Raw genomic sequence first — 13,890 nt, 5'->3', positions numbered from 1 at the left:
GATTTTTCTGGGGTTATTTTTCCTTTTTTTTTCGACCGACCTCACTTTTTCATGCCGTAAACCAACAAATTAAAAAACCAAGGCCTTATCAATGAACTAGTACAAACATCTTGTTAATGGGACAGCTGAAGCTTGCATTTGGGTGTAGGATTTTCTTGCAGTATTGAAGACCCATTAGTGGCCTTCGATTGGGTGGTTGTCTCTTTTACACATTCCCCATTTCCATTCTCAATTTGAGTGTATGAAATCATATGCATTTTTTATCTTCAGCTACCGGTGCTACTACTGTGTATCCAATTGATCTTGTCAAAACCAGACTTCAGAATCAGAGATCAGCAATGGTGGGAGAATTGATGTACAAAAATAGCTGGGATTGTTTTAATAAAGTGTTACGACATGAAGGTGCTAGAGGTCTTTACCGTGGCCTGGGACCACAACTAGTAGGAGTATGTCCTGAAAAGGCTATTAAATTGACTGTAAGTAAATATATATTGATTACACAATGGATTGATTAATATGGGAATTATTTTTTTTTTAAAGTAAAAAGTAACTGTCTTGATGGTACTCAATGTTAAGGTATATTCATTTGCTCTATCAAAGAAATTATAAATTTACTGAAAAGTGAAACTACTGGAAGAATATACTGCTAATGTTATTATTATCACTTTTTTGTAATCAGTAGGGCAACTCTTATTCCTCATATTTCTTACACAAAAACCATGTGTTCTGGTAGTTAGAAACATCAATCTTTTCATTGTTTTGTAAGTGAATTATTTATTGTTATTTTATATTTTTTAAATATTTTGAGACTAGTAAAGAATGATTGTACATTTTGATTTGATTTTAGATGAATGATTTTATGAGAGACCAGTTGATGAATAAGGATGGCTCTCTGCCTCTTTGGGCTGAAATGGTTGCTGGTGGAACGGTTAGTATATTTCTTTTTTTCTGTCCTCAATTAGCTGTGCATTGTAGATCTTACATCTATAAACAAATGTGTAGTCCATCAACCATATATCTCTTTGCCAAATGACTATAGCTTGAAAATTGAGACTACCAAAATTGTCATTTGAATCCTTAATAAATAAATTTGGTGTATTAACTGTCTTCTGATTGGTTAAAATTATTAGTTTTATTTTCAATGTTGTCAATTTTTAAAGCGACACGCCCACTCTGACATTTTGTATTCATACGCCAACATGTGTGTACGTAGTTATTGTTAATGTCAATAATATAAACAGTTCTTTGAGCCTTATTTTTTATAAAAATTTATTTATAATGAATGGCAATAATTTATTTTGATTTTATTGAACCATAAAACTAATTTTTGACTCTTCACATTTTACATAATCCGCTTCGCGGATTATTCAATGTAAAGAGTCAAAAATTAGTTTTATGGTTCAATAAATTCAAAATAGATAATAGCCATTCATTAAATGGAGTTAATGTCTTAAAGATGATTTGTTTCCGTTTTTCCAGAAACCATAATATGTAGAGAGAAATTGTTTAACTAGCAAAGGTTAAGCTTAATAAGAATCTACAATTAACATGGCCATGGGCCCTCACAGTAGTTATTTGACAACAATGTTTGAATTGAAAGATGGTTTTTATTAATTTTTGCTGTTTTTAGCAGGTACAAAAAATTAAGAAAATATTTTGAAAAAAAAAATTCATTACAAATTTTATTTAATACTTTTAGTTGTTCATTTTTGATATGGTACAAAAATCAACCCCCAAAAAAATCAATTTGTTTTGGCCCCTAATGACTTAAAATGTTTGTAGCATTGAAAAAGCTCCAAATTATCTCCCTTTGGTGAAAAAATGTAATTTTTTTGCATTAAAATTGAAATATCTTTTTTAGCTCATTGGTGACCTATATTTTTTAATTATTTTTTTTAAAAAGGCTGTACATTGTTTTTGTACTGACACTAAACTATTGTAAAATTTAAGGGATTTCTGTAATTTAGTTCTTTTTTTATTTCGACATTACCTTTTTTCTCCTATAAGTTCAACAAAAAAATTTACCTAAACAAAAATGCATGCTTCTTTTGAAGGCAGATTGTGAGCCTACATAAATGGTGACCCCATTTTTTTATTTATTTTTCTATTAGGTATAGGATACAGTTTATTCATAGAAAAAAATAAAATCCTATATAAGAAAAAAAAAAGATTTATACCCGTGAACCTCCTTAAAACAAAAAAAATCTCAGCAAAATAAGATTACATATAAGTCAACATGACGGTAATTGTCAACTGGCTTCTTACATTAAATATTTCCTAGAGCACTGATTTTTGTCGAGCCTGCAACTTTTGTTGCAGAAAGCTCGACATAGGGATAGTGATCCGGCGGCGGCGGCGGCGGTGTTAGCTCACTTCTTAAAAGCTTTATATTTTAGAAGGTGAAAGACCTGGATGCTTCATACTTTGTATATAGATGCCTCATGTTACGAAGTTTCCGTCAGTCAGATGTCAAATGTCCTTGACCTCATTTTCATGGTTCAGTGACCACTTGAAAAAAAAGTTCAGAATTTTTGTAATGTTGAATTCTCTCTTATTATAAGTAATAGGATAACTATATTTGGTATGTGCGTACCTTGCAAGGTCCTCATGCCCGTCAGACAGTTTTCACTTGACCTCGACCTCAATTCATGGATCAGTGAACAAGGTTAAGTTTTGGTGGTCAAGTCCATATCTCAGATACTATAAGCAATAGGGCTAGGATATTTGGTGTATGGAAGGACTGTATGGTGTACATGTCCAACTGGCAGGTGTCACCTGACCTTGACCTCATTTTCATGGTTCAATGGTTATAGTTAAGTTTTTGGGTTTTGGTCTGTTTTTCTCATACTTTATGCAATAGGTCTACTAAATTTGTTGTATGAAATGATTGTAAGGTGTACATGTCTAGCGGGTAGATGTCATCTGACCTTGACCTCATTTTCGTGGTTCAGTGGTCAAAAGTTAATTTTTGAAGTTTTGGTCTTTTTATCTAATATTATATGCCAAAAGTCAACTATATTTGGTGTACTGAAATATATTATGATCTTAATGTCAATCCTGCAGGTTTTATTTGACCATGACCTCAATTTCACGGTTCATTGCACAGTGTTAAGTTTTTGTGTTTTGGTCTATTTTTCTTAAACTTTAAGTAACAGGTCAACTATATTTGTTGTATGGAAGCATTGTTAGCTGTACATGTCTGCCTGGCATGGTTCATCTGACCTTGACCTCATTTGCATGGTTCATTGGTCTTTGTTTAGCTATCTTGGTTAATGTTAAGTTTATGTGACAGTTGTAATAAAGCTTTATATTTAGGACTCAACATAATATCAATGATTAGTAAAGAAGGCGAGACATTTCAGTGTGTGCACTCTTGTTACCCATTAACTTTGGTAAAAACTGTAGTGAAAATAGAGGAAGTTTAAAAGCCAAAAAATGTCAGTAAAATAAGATAAAAATTATTTATTGCCCATTTAACAGTGATCTTTTTTCACAAACCCAATAATTTTCAAAAAATTGAAACTTACTGGTTAGATATATACAAAAATGTCTCTAAATAAGAAAACAGAAGTGATTGCAATATGATTGAAATAAATATCAAAATGTCATATTTTCACCAAGTGAGCAAATCTGCCTCTTGGGAACCTGGTGTAAATTCATTTGCAAAAAAATGGCCTTTAAATACATGTACCATATCTTTTCCTTTATTTTTTTTTTTTTATGAAAGTATTATCATATTAACGTAACTTTTTATTTGTTTGTTTTCAGGCAGGTGCTTCACAAGTTATGTTTACAAATCCTTTAGAAATTGTTAAGATTCGTCTGCAAGTTGCAGGAGAAATAGTGGGAGGTGCTAGAGTTAGTGCTTTTACAGTAATAAAAGAGCTTGGACTAATGGGACTTTACAAGGTATGTATAATATATCATAGTCTCTCTACTGTTATAGTAATAAAAGAGTTGGACTAATGGGACTTTACATGGTATGTATAATATATCATAGTCTCTCTACTGTTACAGTAATAAAAGAGTTGGACTAATGGGACTTTACATGGTATGTATAATATATCATAGTCTCTCTACTGATACAGTAATAAAAGAGTTGGACTAATGGGACTTTACATGGTATGTATATAAATATATCATAGTCTCTCTACTGTTACAGTAATAAAAGAGCTTGGACTAATGGGACTTTACATGGTATGTATAATATATCATAGTCTCTCTACTGTTACAGTAATAAAAGAGTTGGACTAATGGGACTTTACATGGTATGTATAATATATCATAGTGAGGTCTCTCTACTGTTATACATGTCTTACATGATGGATATGGATTTTTGTTGAGCCTGCAACTTTTGTTGCAGAAAGCTTGACATAGAGATAGTGATCCGGCGGCTACTGCGTCAGCGGTGTTAGCTCACTTCTTTAAAGCTTTATCTTTTAGAAGATGGAAGACCCGGATGCTTCATACTTTGTATATGGATGCCTCATGTTACGAAGTTTCCGTCAGTTAAATGGCCAATGTCCTCATTTTCATGGTTCAGTGACTACTTGAAAAAAAAGTTAAGATTTTTTGTAATGTTAAATTCTCTCTTATTATAAGTAAATAGTAATTTTTGGTATGTGCATACCTTCCTCATGCCTGTCAGACAGTTTTCACTTGACCTCGACCTCATTTCATGGATCAGTGACCAAGGTTAAGTTTTGTTGGTCAAGTCCATATCTCAGATACTATAAGCAATAAGTCTTGTATATTCGATGTATAGAAGGACTGTATGGTGTACATGTCCAACTGGCAGGTGTCATCTGACCTTGACCTCATTTTCATGGTTCAGTGGTTATAGTTTAGTTTGTGTGTTTTGGACTGTTTTTCTTATACTGTATGTAATAGGTCTACTATATTTGGTGTATGGAATAATTGTAAGGTGTACATGATTAGCTGGTAGGTGTCATCTGACCTTGACCTCATTTTCATGGTTCAGTGGTCAAAGTTAAATTTTTGAGTTTTTTTCTAATACTATATGCAATAGGTCAACAATATTTGGTGTATGGAAATATTTTATGATTTATATGTCAGTAGCTCAGGTTTTATTTGACCTTGACCTCATTTTTAAGGTTCATTGCTCAGTGTTAATTTTTGGGTTTGGTCTGTTTTAATTAAACTTTAAGCAAAAGGTCAACTATATTTGTTGTATGGAAGAATGACTAGCTGTACATATCTACCTGACATTATTCATCTGACCTTGACCTCATTTTCATAGTTCATTGGTCAATGACATGAAATTCAAAATTTTTGAAGATTTAAAAAAAAAATTGCTTTAAATTTATGGTAACAAATACACTCTCAAACATCCACTCTTTTCCAACAAAAAAAAGTATTTTTCATGGTCAAAAGATTGAATTTGAAAATTAATTGTGTAGGCATTTAACATAGATGTTCAGTCTTCTGAAAGGACATTTCAAAATTGACTTGCAAAGCATAATTATATAGATACATACCATGAACTTTAACTACATGTAATTTATGTTAATCTTTATTTGAGGAATGACTGTAATATTTTTTCTGTCTATGAAGAAATAACATAACAAATTTGGAGCACACTGAATAACGTGTGTAGGGGGTTATTTAACAGTGTGCACCACATTTTTTATGTTATTTAAAATAGACAGAATAAATATTAGTCATTTCTTATAATTTAATTCTTAACACATGAATAAATGATGTTGACGTCACAGTCACATGACTATTATGTCTATGAGCTGATAACAAAATAACGTCAGCCAATCAGAAGACGTGTTACATCCAAAATAAAATTATTGATATTTGGTAGAAAGCTTTAGTTGTTATGTAATGTGGTTTGACATGTTTTAAGATTTCAAGCCTTTTAGCCTCTGTTAGCTGAAAACATGTATGTCCTTTGTTAATATGTTGCATATTTCTCAGCAATTATTAGTCAGAACTTCTACCTTTGTGTAAAGCTCCATCTTAACAAACCATATACCTGAAGACAATCCAAACATATAAAATTTTGTCTCATTTTTCTAAACATGTGTGCAATGGACTTCAAATGATTTCGTTATCCAATGTAAGAATGTAAAAGCATAGCCATTTCATGTCATTCTAAAACATTTTATTATTCAATATCATATTTTTTTAACAAAAATGTCTGATAAAGGAATAAAAGGGATACTTTAAAAAAAATAACAGTGAAAAAAAAATTAGAACTTGACAAACAAATAATGTTAATTCCAAAGATTATGTTTTTATGGAAATATGTTTGTGTTCTTTTGCTTTGTTTACCTTAAGATCAAGATTCCTTCTCTAGTATGTTTATTTAAAAAAAAAATTATGCCCCACCTACGATAGTAGAGGGGCATTATGTTTTCTAGTCTGTGCGTCCGTTCGTCTGTCTGTTTGTTCGTCCGTCCGTCCATCTGTCTGTCCCGCTTCAGGTTAAAGTTTTTGGTCAAGGTAGTTTTTGATGAAGTTGAAGTCCAATCAACTTGAAACTTAGTACACATGTTCCCTATGATATTATCTTTCTAATTTTAATGCCTAATTATATTTTTTATCCTATTTCATGGTCTATTGAACATGGAAAATGATAGTGCGAGTGGGGCATCCGTGTACTTTGGACAAATTCTTGTTTTTGCATGTCTCTTGTTTACTGCAGAATTTTCTCTGGAAATTTGATTATGCAATTTAGAGAGATCCACTGTCTTGATATATTCTTTTTTCTTTCAATAGTGAGACCAATTGTTACCCTTGCAGTCACTATTATTTACAGCTATCTATATTGAGTACTATCTAGTTAAAATATTTTATTTTGTAGGGTTCCAGAGCATGTTTCCTTAGGGACATACCCTTTTCAGCTATTTATTTCCCTGCTTATGCTCATGTCAAGAAAATGTTGGCTGATGAAAATGGTTATAATCATCCTGGAACTCTTTTACTGGCAGCTACTATTGCAGGTAACTATACAAGATCACATTGAATTTTTAAGTTTGTAAAAATTTGGATGAAAATATTTTTTCATTACATTCATATATACCATTCACTTTAAAAATCTGTTAGACAGACTACAATTTTGGGGGCATTAAAATGAAAATATACTTATTTAATAAGTATTAAACACTTTTGTTATTTGATGAATTTGTTTGGTAAATTTCAGCCCTAAAATTTTCTAAAAGGAAGTTACTATGACCTATAGCTACCATTCATGTTTTTCTCTCACACAGATGCAAAATTTACATCATTAATTGTTTTAATTTGGTTTATAGAGTCATTTGTGGGTATAATGTAAATTTGCAGACCTAAGTGTTTAAAATATGTTTCTGTACAGAACACTTTTCAAGATACTTTTTTGTTTGTACTGACAATTCATTAAAAGAAATTTCAATAGGATAAATAAGCTAGTTGATGTGTTTTCATGGCAAAATATCTTTTATAATTCAGGTATGCCAGCAGCAGCTATTCCAACCCCAGCTGATGTTATTAAAACCAGGTTACAGGTAGCATCTAGAAAAGGTCAAACAACATACAGAGGCTTAATGCACTGTGCTCAAACTATACTTAGGGAGGAAGGATTCTCAGCTTTCTGGAAAGGAACACCAGGTATATACAATATCACTTTTGTCTTGTATGCATAAGTTCTGGAAATCAAAGACATAATTTTCATTCTCAGACAAGATAGAGATAATATAAAGGCTTGTTAAAGCTTAAGTATAGTTTTAACAGCAATCATTATTAAAACTATAAAAAGACAACAACATCCTATACTACTGCTTGAAAATGCTTTATATTGGTCTACATGTATTGTTTCACCACTTGTGGTGATGTCTTCAAGAATTCAATGCTGAAGTATATAAAATGAGGCTTTTATGGTGTTATAAAAAGGTTACCAATGATATAATCAGTACATCTAAATTCTAATTAGGTTCTATAGCCCCATCAATGCCAATCACTATTAAAATCAATAGGGGGCTTACACTAGTTCAGAATCAGGAGAAGAAATGACATCCCTTTTAGAAACTGACATGGAAAAGTGGTGAAACTTTCAACAGAACTCCGGAATTTTGGCTTAGGAAAATAAGTTTCAGGACAATTTTACATTTGCATATAAGGGAAATTTTTCTCTTAAGATCACCAATTTTTTTTTTCCACAATGGACTTGAAATTTATGGTAAGTATGTATAATAGTCTTAGCTTCACCAGTATACAGGGTTCCACTTAAAGGTCATACTGTACATCTGTTGAAGGCTTTTATATGAATGTTACTGTCAAGTTTGGAGAGCCAGAGTATTCAACAATGTATTATTTAGGTATTTCGCACTCCAAATGTAAATTAAAGATAACTTGATGCTTCATTGTAACTCATAGATCTCTTTGGTTGGACGTGGGGATGTTTTATACACTGTAGTGCTACACACCTGAGACATGTCTCTTTAACCACACATGAAAATAAAGGTTAAGTGATATATTGGTATCAATTTTATTCTATTTCAGCTCGAGTGTTACGGTCGTCGCCTCAATTTGGTGTGACATTGCTAACATATGAATTATTACAGAGAACATTTAGAATTGATTTTGGAGGAAGGTAAGAATTTTGTAAATTTATTAGATTAAGGCATAATTTCTCAAAAGTTTTTGGGGAAAGATTGCATGTAATGCAATTAAAACCCTATGTTACTGACTTGATATCTAAATCTTCCAAGGCTTTGCCTTTTTGATACACAAAATATAGTGCATTGATCATAAAATTCTATACATCCTATCCATGAACATTTCAAGAAATTTGTCAATGCAATATACACTGATATTCAAGTACCAAAAAGATGTAACACTTTTCAAAAAAATTACATAGCTTTTGCAAGGTGTATAAATCTATTATATGTTCTTAAAACTATAAATGATGTCATTGTTTAAGACTTCTGAAGAAAAAAATGGAGTTATCTCCCATTGTCTAGAAATAACCAATGCTTTATTGGCAATACAATTTTTGATTTTACTTCCCATTGATAAATTAATGGAATCTTAACCTTTCAGTGCCCACAAGCACTTTGATTATATATCTTTTGTTGACATACTGTTACATAATATGAGGCAGACATTACCTGTAAATGGGAATGAAGTCTATGAATTTTTTCTTCTTCTTAAAACATGATAAAAACGGAAATACCGTAAGGTTTCAGATTTTGGCTCCTTTTTGTCATTATTTAAGTTATGACGTCATATTCAATGTAAACAAAGAAATGCTTTCATCAGGTAACGTTTTATTCACATCAAACAGTTATTAAAAATCAATTGGTATTGAGTGCCAATCTCATATTTTACTAGACTGATAAATATATGTTTTATTCAAACTCTCATCCAAACAAGACCAGGAAAGGAATTTCCCTTTTTTTTTTCTTTTTAAATTTTTCTACCCTAATAGGGGACTTGGTCCCCATAATTTGATATACCATCTGTCTATCTATCAGTCTGTCTGTCCTGGTGGTTGACCCTGTGGCATCCCATGGACCTTTTTGAATTTTTACATGATGTTTGGTTATATGAAGAGAAACTCCTTTTATTTTTGGTGATTTTGAGATTGATTGTTTCTGGAGTCCAACTGTTTGTAGTATGTATTTGGAATTTGTTTGTGTTAGAGAGAGAAAAAAATATGATTGTGAAAAAGATTAGAAAAAATATCAAATTGACATGTTTTACTACATGAACAATTCAAGCTTATATGATAAAATTGAGAATGGAAATGGGGAATATGTCAAAGAGACAACAACCTGACCAAAAAGCAAACAACAGCCGAAGGTGTCTTCAACGCAGCTAGAATATCCTGCATTTGGAGGAGATCGCCAGTTGTTCCCTAATTAAAGTTATGTACTAGTTCAGTGAAAATGGATGCCACACTAATCTCCAAAACATATAAATGAGTCTTTAAGTTATATTAGTTTGTTTCGTTTGTGTTTGATGCCACTTTTAATGTAGAATATTATATATTTATATGAATGTTGTCTCAAAAAAAATAATATTTAGTATGTGATAATTTGATTACTTTAGTTTCTCAGCATATTTGATGTACATTATATGTGCTTATTTGCAGGAGACCTGAAGGATCTGAAGCTAGTGCAACGAAAATTGAAGAACAATTATCTCGAAATCCAGATCATATAGGTGGTTATAGACTTGCAAAGGCAACTTTTGCAGGAATGGAGGCCAAGTTTGGACTTATGTTGCCAAAGTTTAACAAGAGTGTGGGTTAATATTCCTGAAACCTAGTTTTGTTATAAAGAATTTTTAAATTATAGACAGTTGGCGATTTGTTATATATTTATTGTTTTGTTTTTTTAAACTGGACAATAATTTCATCAATGTTAATGGCTGTGCCAATATCATGATGAATTCAGACATAATTGTTCACATTTGTAAGAAATGGCTGTTATAGTGGAAGACAAAATAGTCAGCTATGGTGAAAAATAAAGACGTGTTTTTAACTTTGAATTTATAAAGTTGATTTTAGCTGGCCAACAGGAATTTAACCTATTACCATCACTTAGAAAGTGCCTGTTGAACACTAACTGTTTTGAAATCTATGTTTTAAGCCTTCTGGACAGTTTTTTAGGTTGTTTAGAATGACCCTTTAGTCATTTTTATTGTAGTTAGATTCAAAGGTACGAAAGAGTTAAATAAGAGATTGTACTTCTTTGCTGTATAAGAATCTAGAATTTTTAAAATACTCAAGATCTCAAATGAAGGATTTTTTTAAAATGATAAGATGAACCTGTTGACAATAAATAGGGATAAACTACTGCAAGTTATTTAGATCCTAAATAATTATACTTAGAAAGGTTTTGATTATAATTAGCAAATTGATAATACCTCATTTTAAAATTAATCTTTCATGCAAAACAATAATTTGACCTCATTTAGGTATGTATGCATGCAACCTTTAGTTTGACCCTTAGTTGGAAGGATTTTTACACATGTGCTTAGCATGTCTAGTGATTGAAACAAATATCAGCTGTGAAAGTAAAACTAGGGAACGGAAGCAACTGGAAAACTAATATCTTTGATTGATTCAACCCTAAAAAATAAGTCTTATTCAGGTTATAAGTAAATGGTTTAATTTTTGTATATTTGAAATCAGAATAAATGGGACTGAGAAAGTAACAACTTTTTGAATTTACAGTTTAATTTCAGAGTTTGTTGAGTTTTATTAATGTGTTTACCTGTCTATAAGTATTTTATGTTTACCTGCCTAATTCTATTTGTAATTATAAAATGGTCATAGGCCAGATAACAGATTAAATCAAAGGTACTGTGTCTCAAGCAATCTGAGAACTAAATTTTTCAGACTTGTTTCCAAAGCCTCAGGTTTATATATTCAAGTTTTCATATTTTTTCAGTTTCCTAAACTTCTTTGCCTTTTACTGTTACTGTGAAAGTACTTTAATTCCTGGGTATCAATTTTCGTGGTTTGAGCAACATTTACATGTTTGTGGGTTTTTAAATTCATGGATTTTAGTTTTTATAAAAAAAATTACAAAATATAAGCCATGAGAAACAAAGGTTACAAAATGGCTTGATTGAAGGAAATTACAAAGTAAACATTGACCTGTGTAAATTGTAGTGACCATATATATTGAAGTGATCACACTAATTAACCCTAGTTAGACATGTTAGAGTGCTCAATAGATTAAATACCATCAAAGGTGTTAATTAGGCCATACACATGTCACCTAACGAAAACAGTAACATGAACAAATGCTTTAAACGTATTTTGAATTGAAAAATCATTCTTATCAAAAGCAGCCCAGCATGAAATTTTTATTTCCCATACGTACGCGAATTATGAGGATATAAAATGAACACTTTATCATAGCATATCAAAACCGGAAATCTGACTTCCATTGATCAAATTGTTTTTCCATTACGAGAATCTGGGACTATTATACTAACTATTTAGTATAATAGTCCCAGTGAGAATTAAAAAACAAAAATTGTACAGTTTGGGTTTTTAAAGATTAAATGGGTATAATTCTGCCTGCAGTTGTAGTTCATAGTGCGTCTTTCCTGTAACTACTATTATAGTATTCTGCGATTTGGTAATATTCATTGTATTCTCTAGTTCTTATCAATTCTGCATGGAGATCTTTCCATGTCTTGACTTTAACAACGGTTGTTTTATTTCGTTGGACACTTAAATTCTTGGATACAGGAATCACGAAAACCATGAAAATTGGTTCCCCACGAATAAAAGTAATTTCACAGTATCATAAGAAATGGTGGTCTGAAGGTCTGTAGAAAAGTCCGTCCATAATGCCATCTCTTACATGTATATCTAACCAGTGTTGTTATGCAGGAATTAATTATAGGCCGTTTGGTACAAGGACAGTTATTGTACTTTGATTTTTGTTGTCAACAAATTTAGTCCCTAGTGTGGACTCTGTATAACTTGCAAATTTTATCAAACACTTTCCAGATTATTTCTTTATATTTTATGCATGAAATATTATTAAAGAAAGGGGATGAAATAACATGTAAACAAATTTTTTTGTGATGAACTTTTATGAAAAGTATTGAAGTAGGGGTCCAGTTAAAAAGATAAAAAAAAAATAGTATGTCGGTAGATATCAACCTGAATTATAGACCCCCTTAAGATAGAATTATTCATATGTTGAGTTAGAGCTAGTATACTTTTCTATAATGTGTCTTATTATTTGTCCCAAAAGTGGTACCTAAGCTGTAAGAATCTTTTTTTGAGAAAGAGCATGTGCAATTTTTTTAATTTATTTTTTTTTGTCCAAAAGAAATGCACTTTGAAATGCCATTTTTTCTTCAAATATAATTTAATTTTATCCTTAAAAAAGAGGTTAAACATAGAGAAATTTATTTATGAAATAATTGTTAAATCTAGGGTATTACAGATATCAGTTTATTAAGTTTATCAGTGAAATTTATTTTTGTTTTGATTGTTGCCTTATTGTTTATACCTCCACTTTTAGTACGGGCTTGTACTTACAGTATTATGGGCTATATTGCAATTCATCTATTTTTTTGTCACAGTTTTCCAGAATAATTGTATATTTGGTCAGCAGGTTAACAGTGATGACTTGTTACTTGTGTAAACCTGTTGTATCTGTCATTAGACTTACCTCCTGTTCCCCAATACTTTGAATTTTTGGATGTTGAATAAAAACAATATTTTTACATAGTTGGAAGTTTGATGGTGATGAGCTGTAAAGTGTGATTGCTTTTCTGATTTGTCAGTCAACTTAGAACTACTTACTTTTTTCTGATACTTTTATTACCAGTAAGGCAAATTGTGTGCAACTTCTTGTTTTGTTTTAAAGAATTTTCCGAAATTTTTTGTTGTTATTATCTCTTTGTCAAATCACATACTACAACAATGTGTGCAAGTTCTTGTTTTATTTTAAAGAATTCTTTATCAATTGTTTTGTTGTTTTTATCTATTTGTCAAAACACATACTAATGGTTTCTTAATAAAAACAAAAACCTAATTAAACACTTAGTTCTTGTATTTTAAACAAGAAAACCTGTAGGATATTGCTTGATTTCTTTTCTTTGTATCACAAAATCACTATTTTTATCGGATACTTATGGGTAATCATGAACCACAAATTCAAATGTTCAACAATGTATGAGTATTTTTAAGGATTGTATGCCGACTTTGGCAAAACCATGAAATCAAATATCCAGGATTAATAACAATATACCTCAATCCCCCAAAACATATATAAAGGAATCCACAGTACTTTGCATTTAGAATACATACTTAAGGTTAAAGCATCTTTTACCATTGTGATACTTGTGATCAAGTTAATTATGATGACTCATTTATAATATGTTGATTTCCAATTGTCTTGAATTTTA

At 31.0% G+C, this 13,890-nt stretch overlaps 1 protein-coding gene across 2 annotated transcripts in view; it reads left to right on the top strand.

Moving 5' to 3' along the window:
- The window catches only part of LOC134708062 (electrogenic aspartate/glutamate antiporter SLC25A13, mitochondrial-like), a 36,761-nt gene extending 23,239 nt beyond the window's left edge, over positions 1–13,522 (top strand). For both annotated transcript variants that reach the window (XM_063568351.1, XM_063568352.1), the window contains exons 12-18: positions 271–476; positions 848–928; positions 3,769–3,909; positions 6,833–6,971; positions 7,456–7,614; positions 8,506–8,596; positions 10,100–13,522. In XM_063568351.1, the coding sequence (XP_063424421.1) occupies positions 271–476; positions 848–928; positions 3,769–3,909; positions 6,833–6,971; positions 7,456–7,614; positions 8,506–8,596; positions 10,100–10,259 (977 nt within the window). In that variant the 3' untranslated portion in view covers positions 10,260–13,522. The remainder of the gene's footprint in view (positions 1–270; positions 477–847; positions 929–3,768; positions 3,910–6,832; positions 6,972–7,455; positions 7,615–8,505; positions 8,597–10,099) is intronic.
- The last annotated feature ends 368 nt before the right edge of the window (positions 13,523–13,890 follow it).

The sequence above is a fragment of the Mytilus trossulus genome, chromosome 2 (assembly GCF_036588685.1).
Source record: "Mytilus trossulus isolate FHL-02 chromosome 2, PNRI_Mtr1.1.1.hap1, whole genome shotgun sequence".
NCBI lineage: Eukaryota > Metazoa > Mollusca > Bivalvia > Mytilida > Mytilidae > Mytilus > Mytilus trossulus.
The sequence above is the reverse complement of the archived record's forward strand: the minus strand, read 5'-3'. Positions and strand labels throughout refer to the sequence as shown.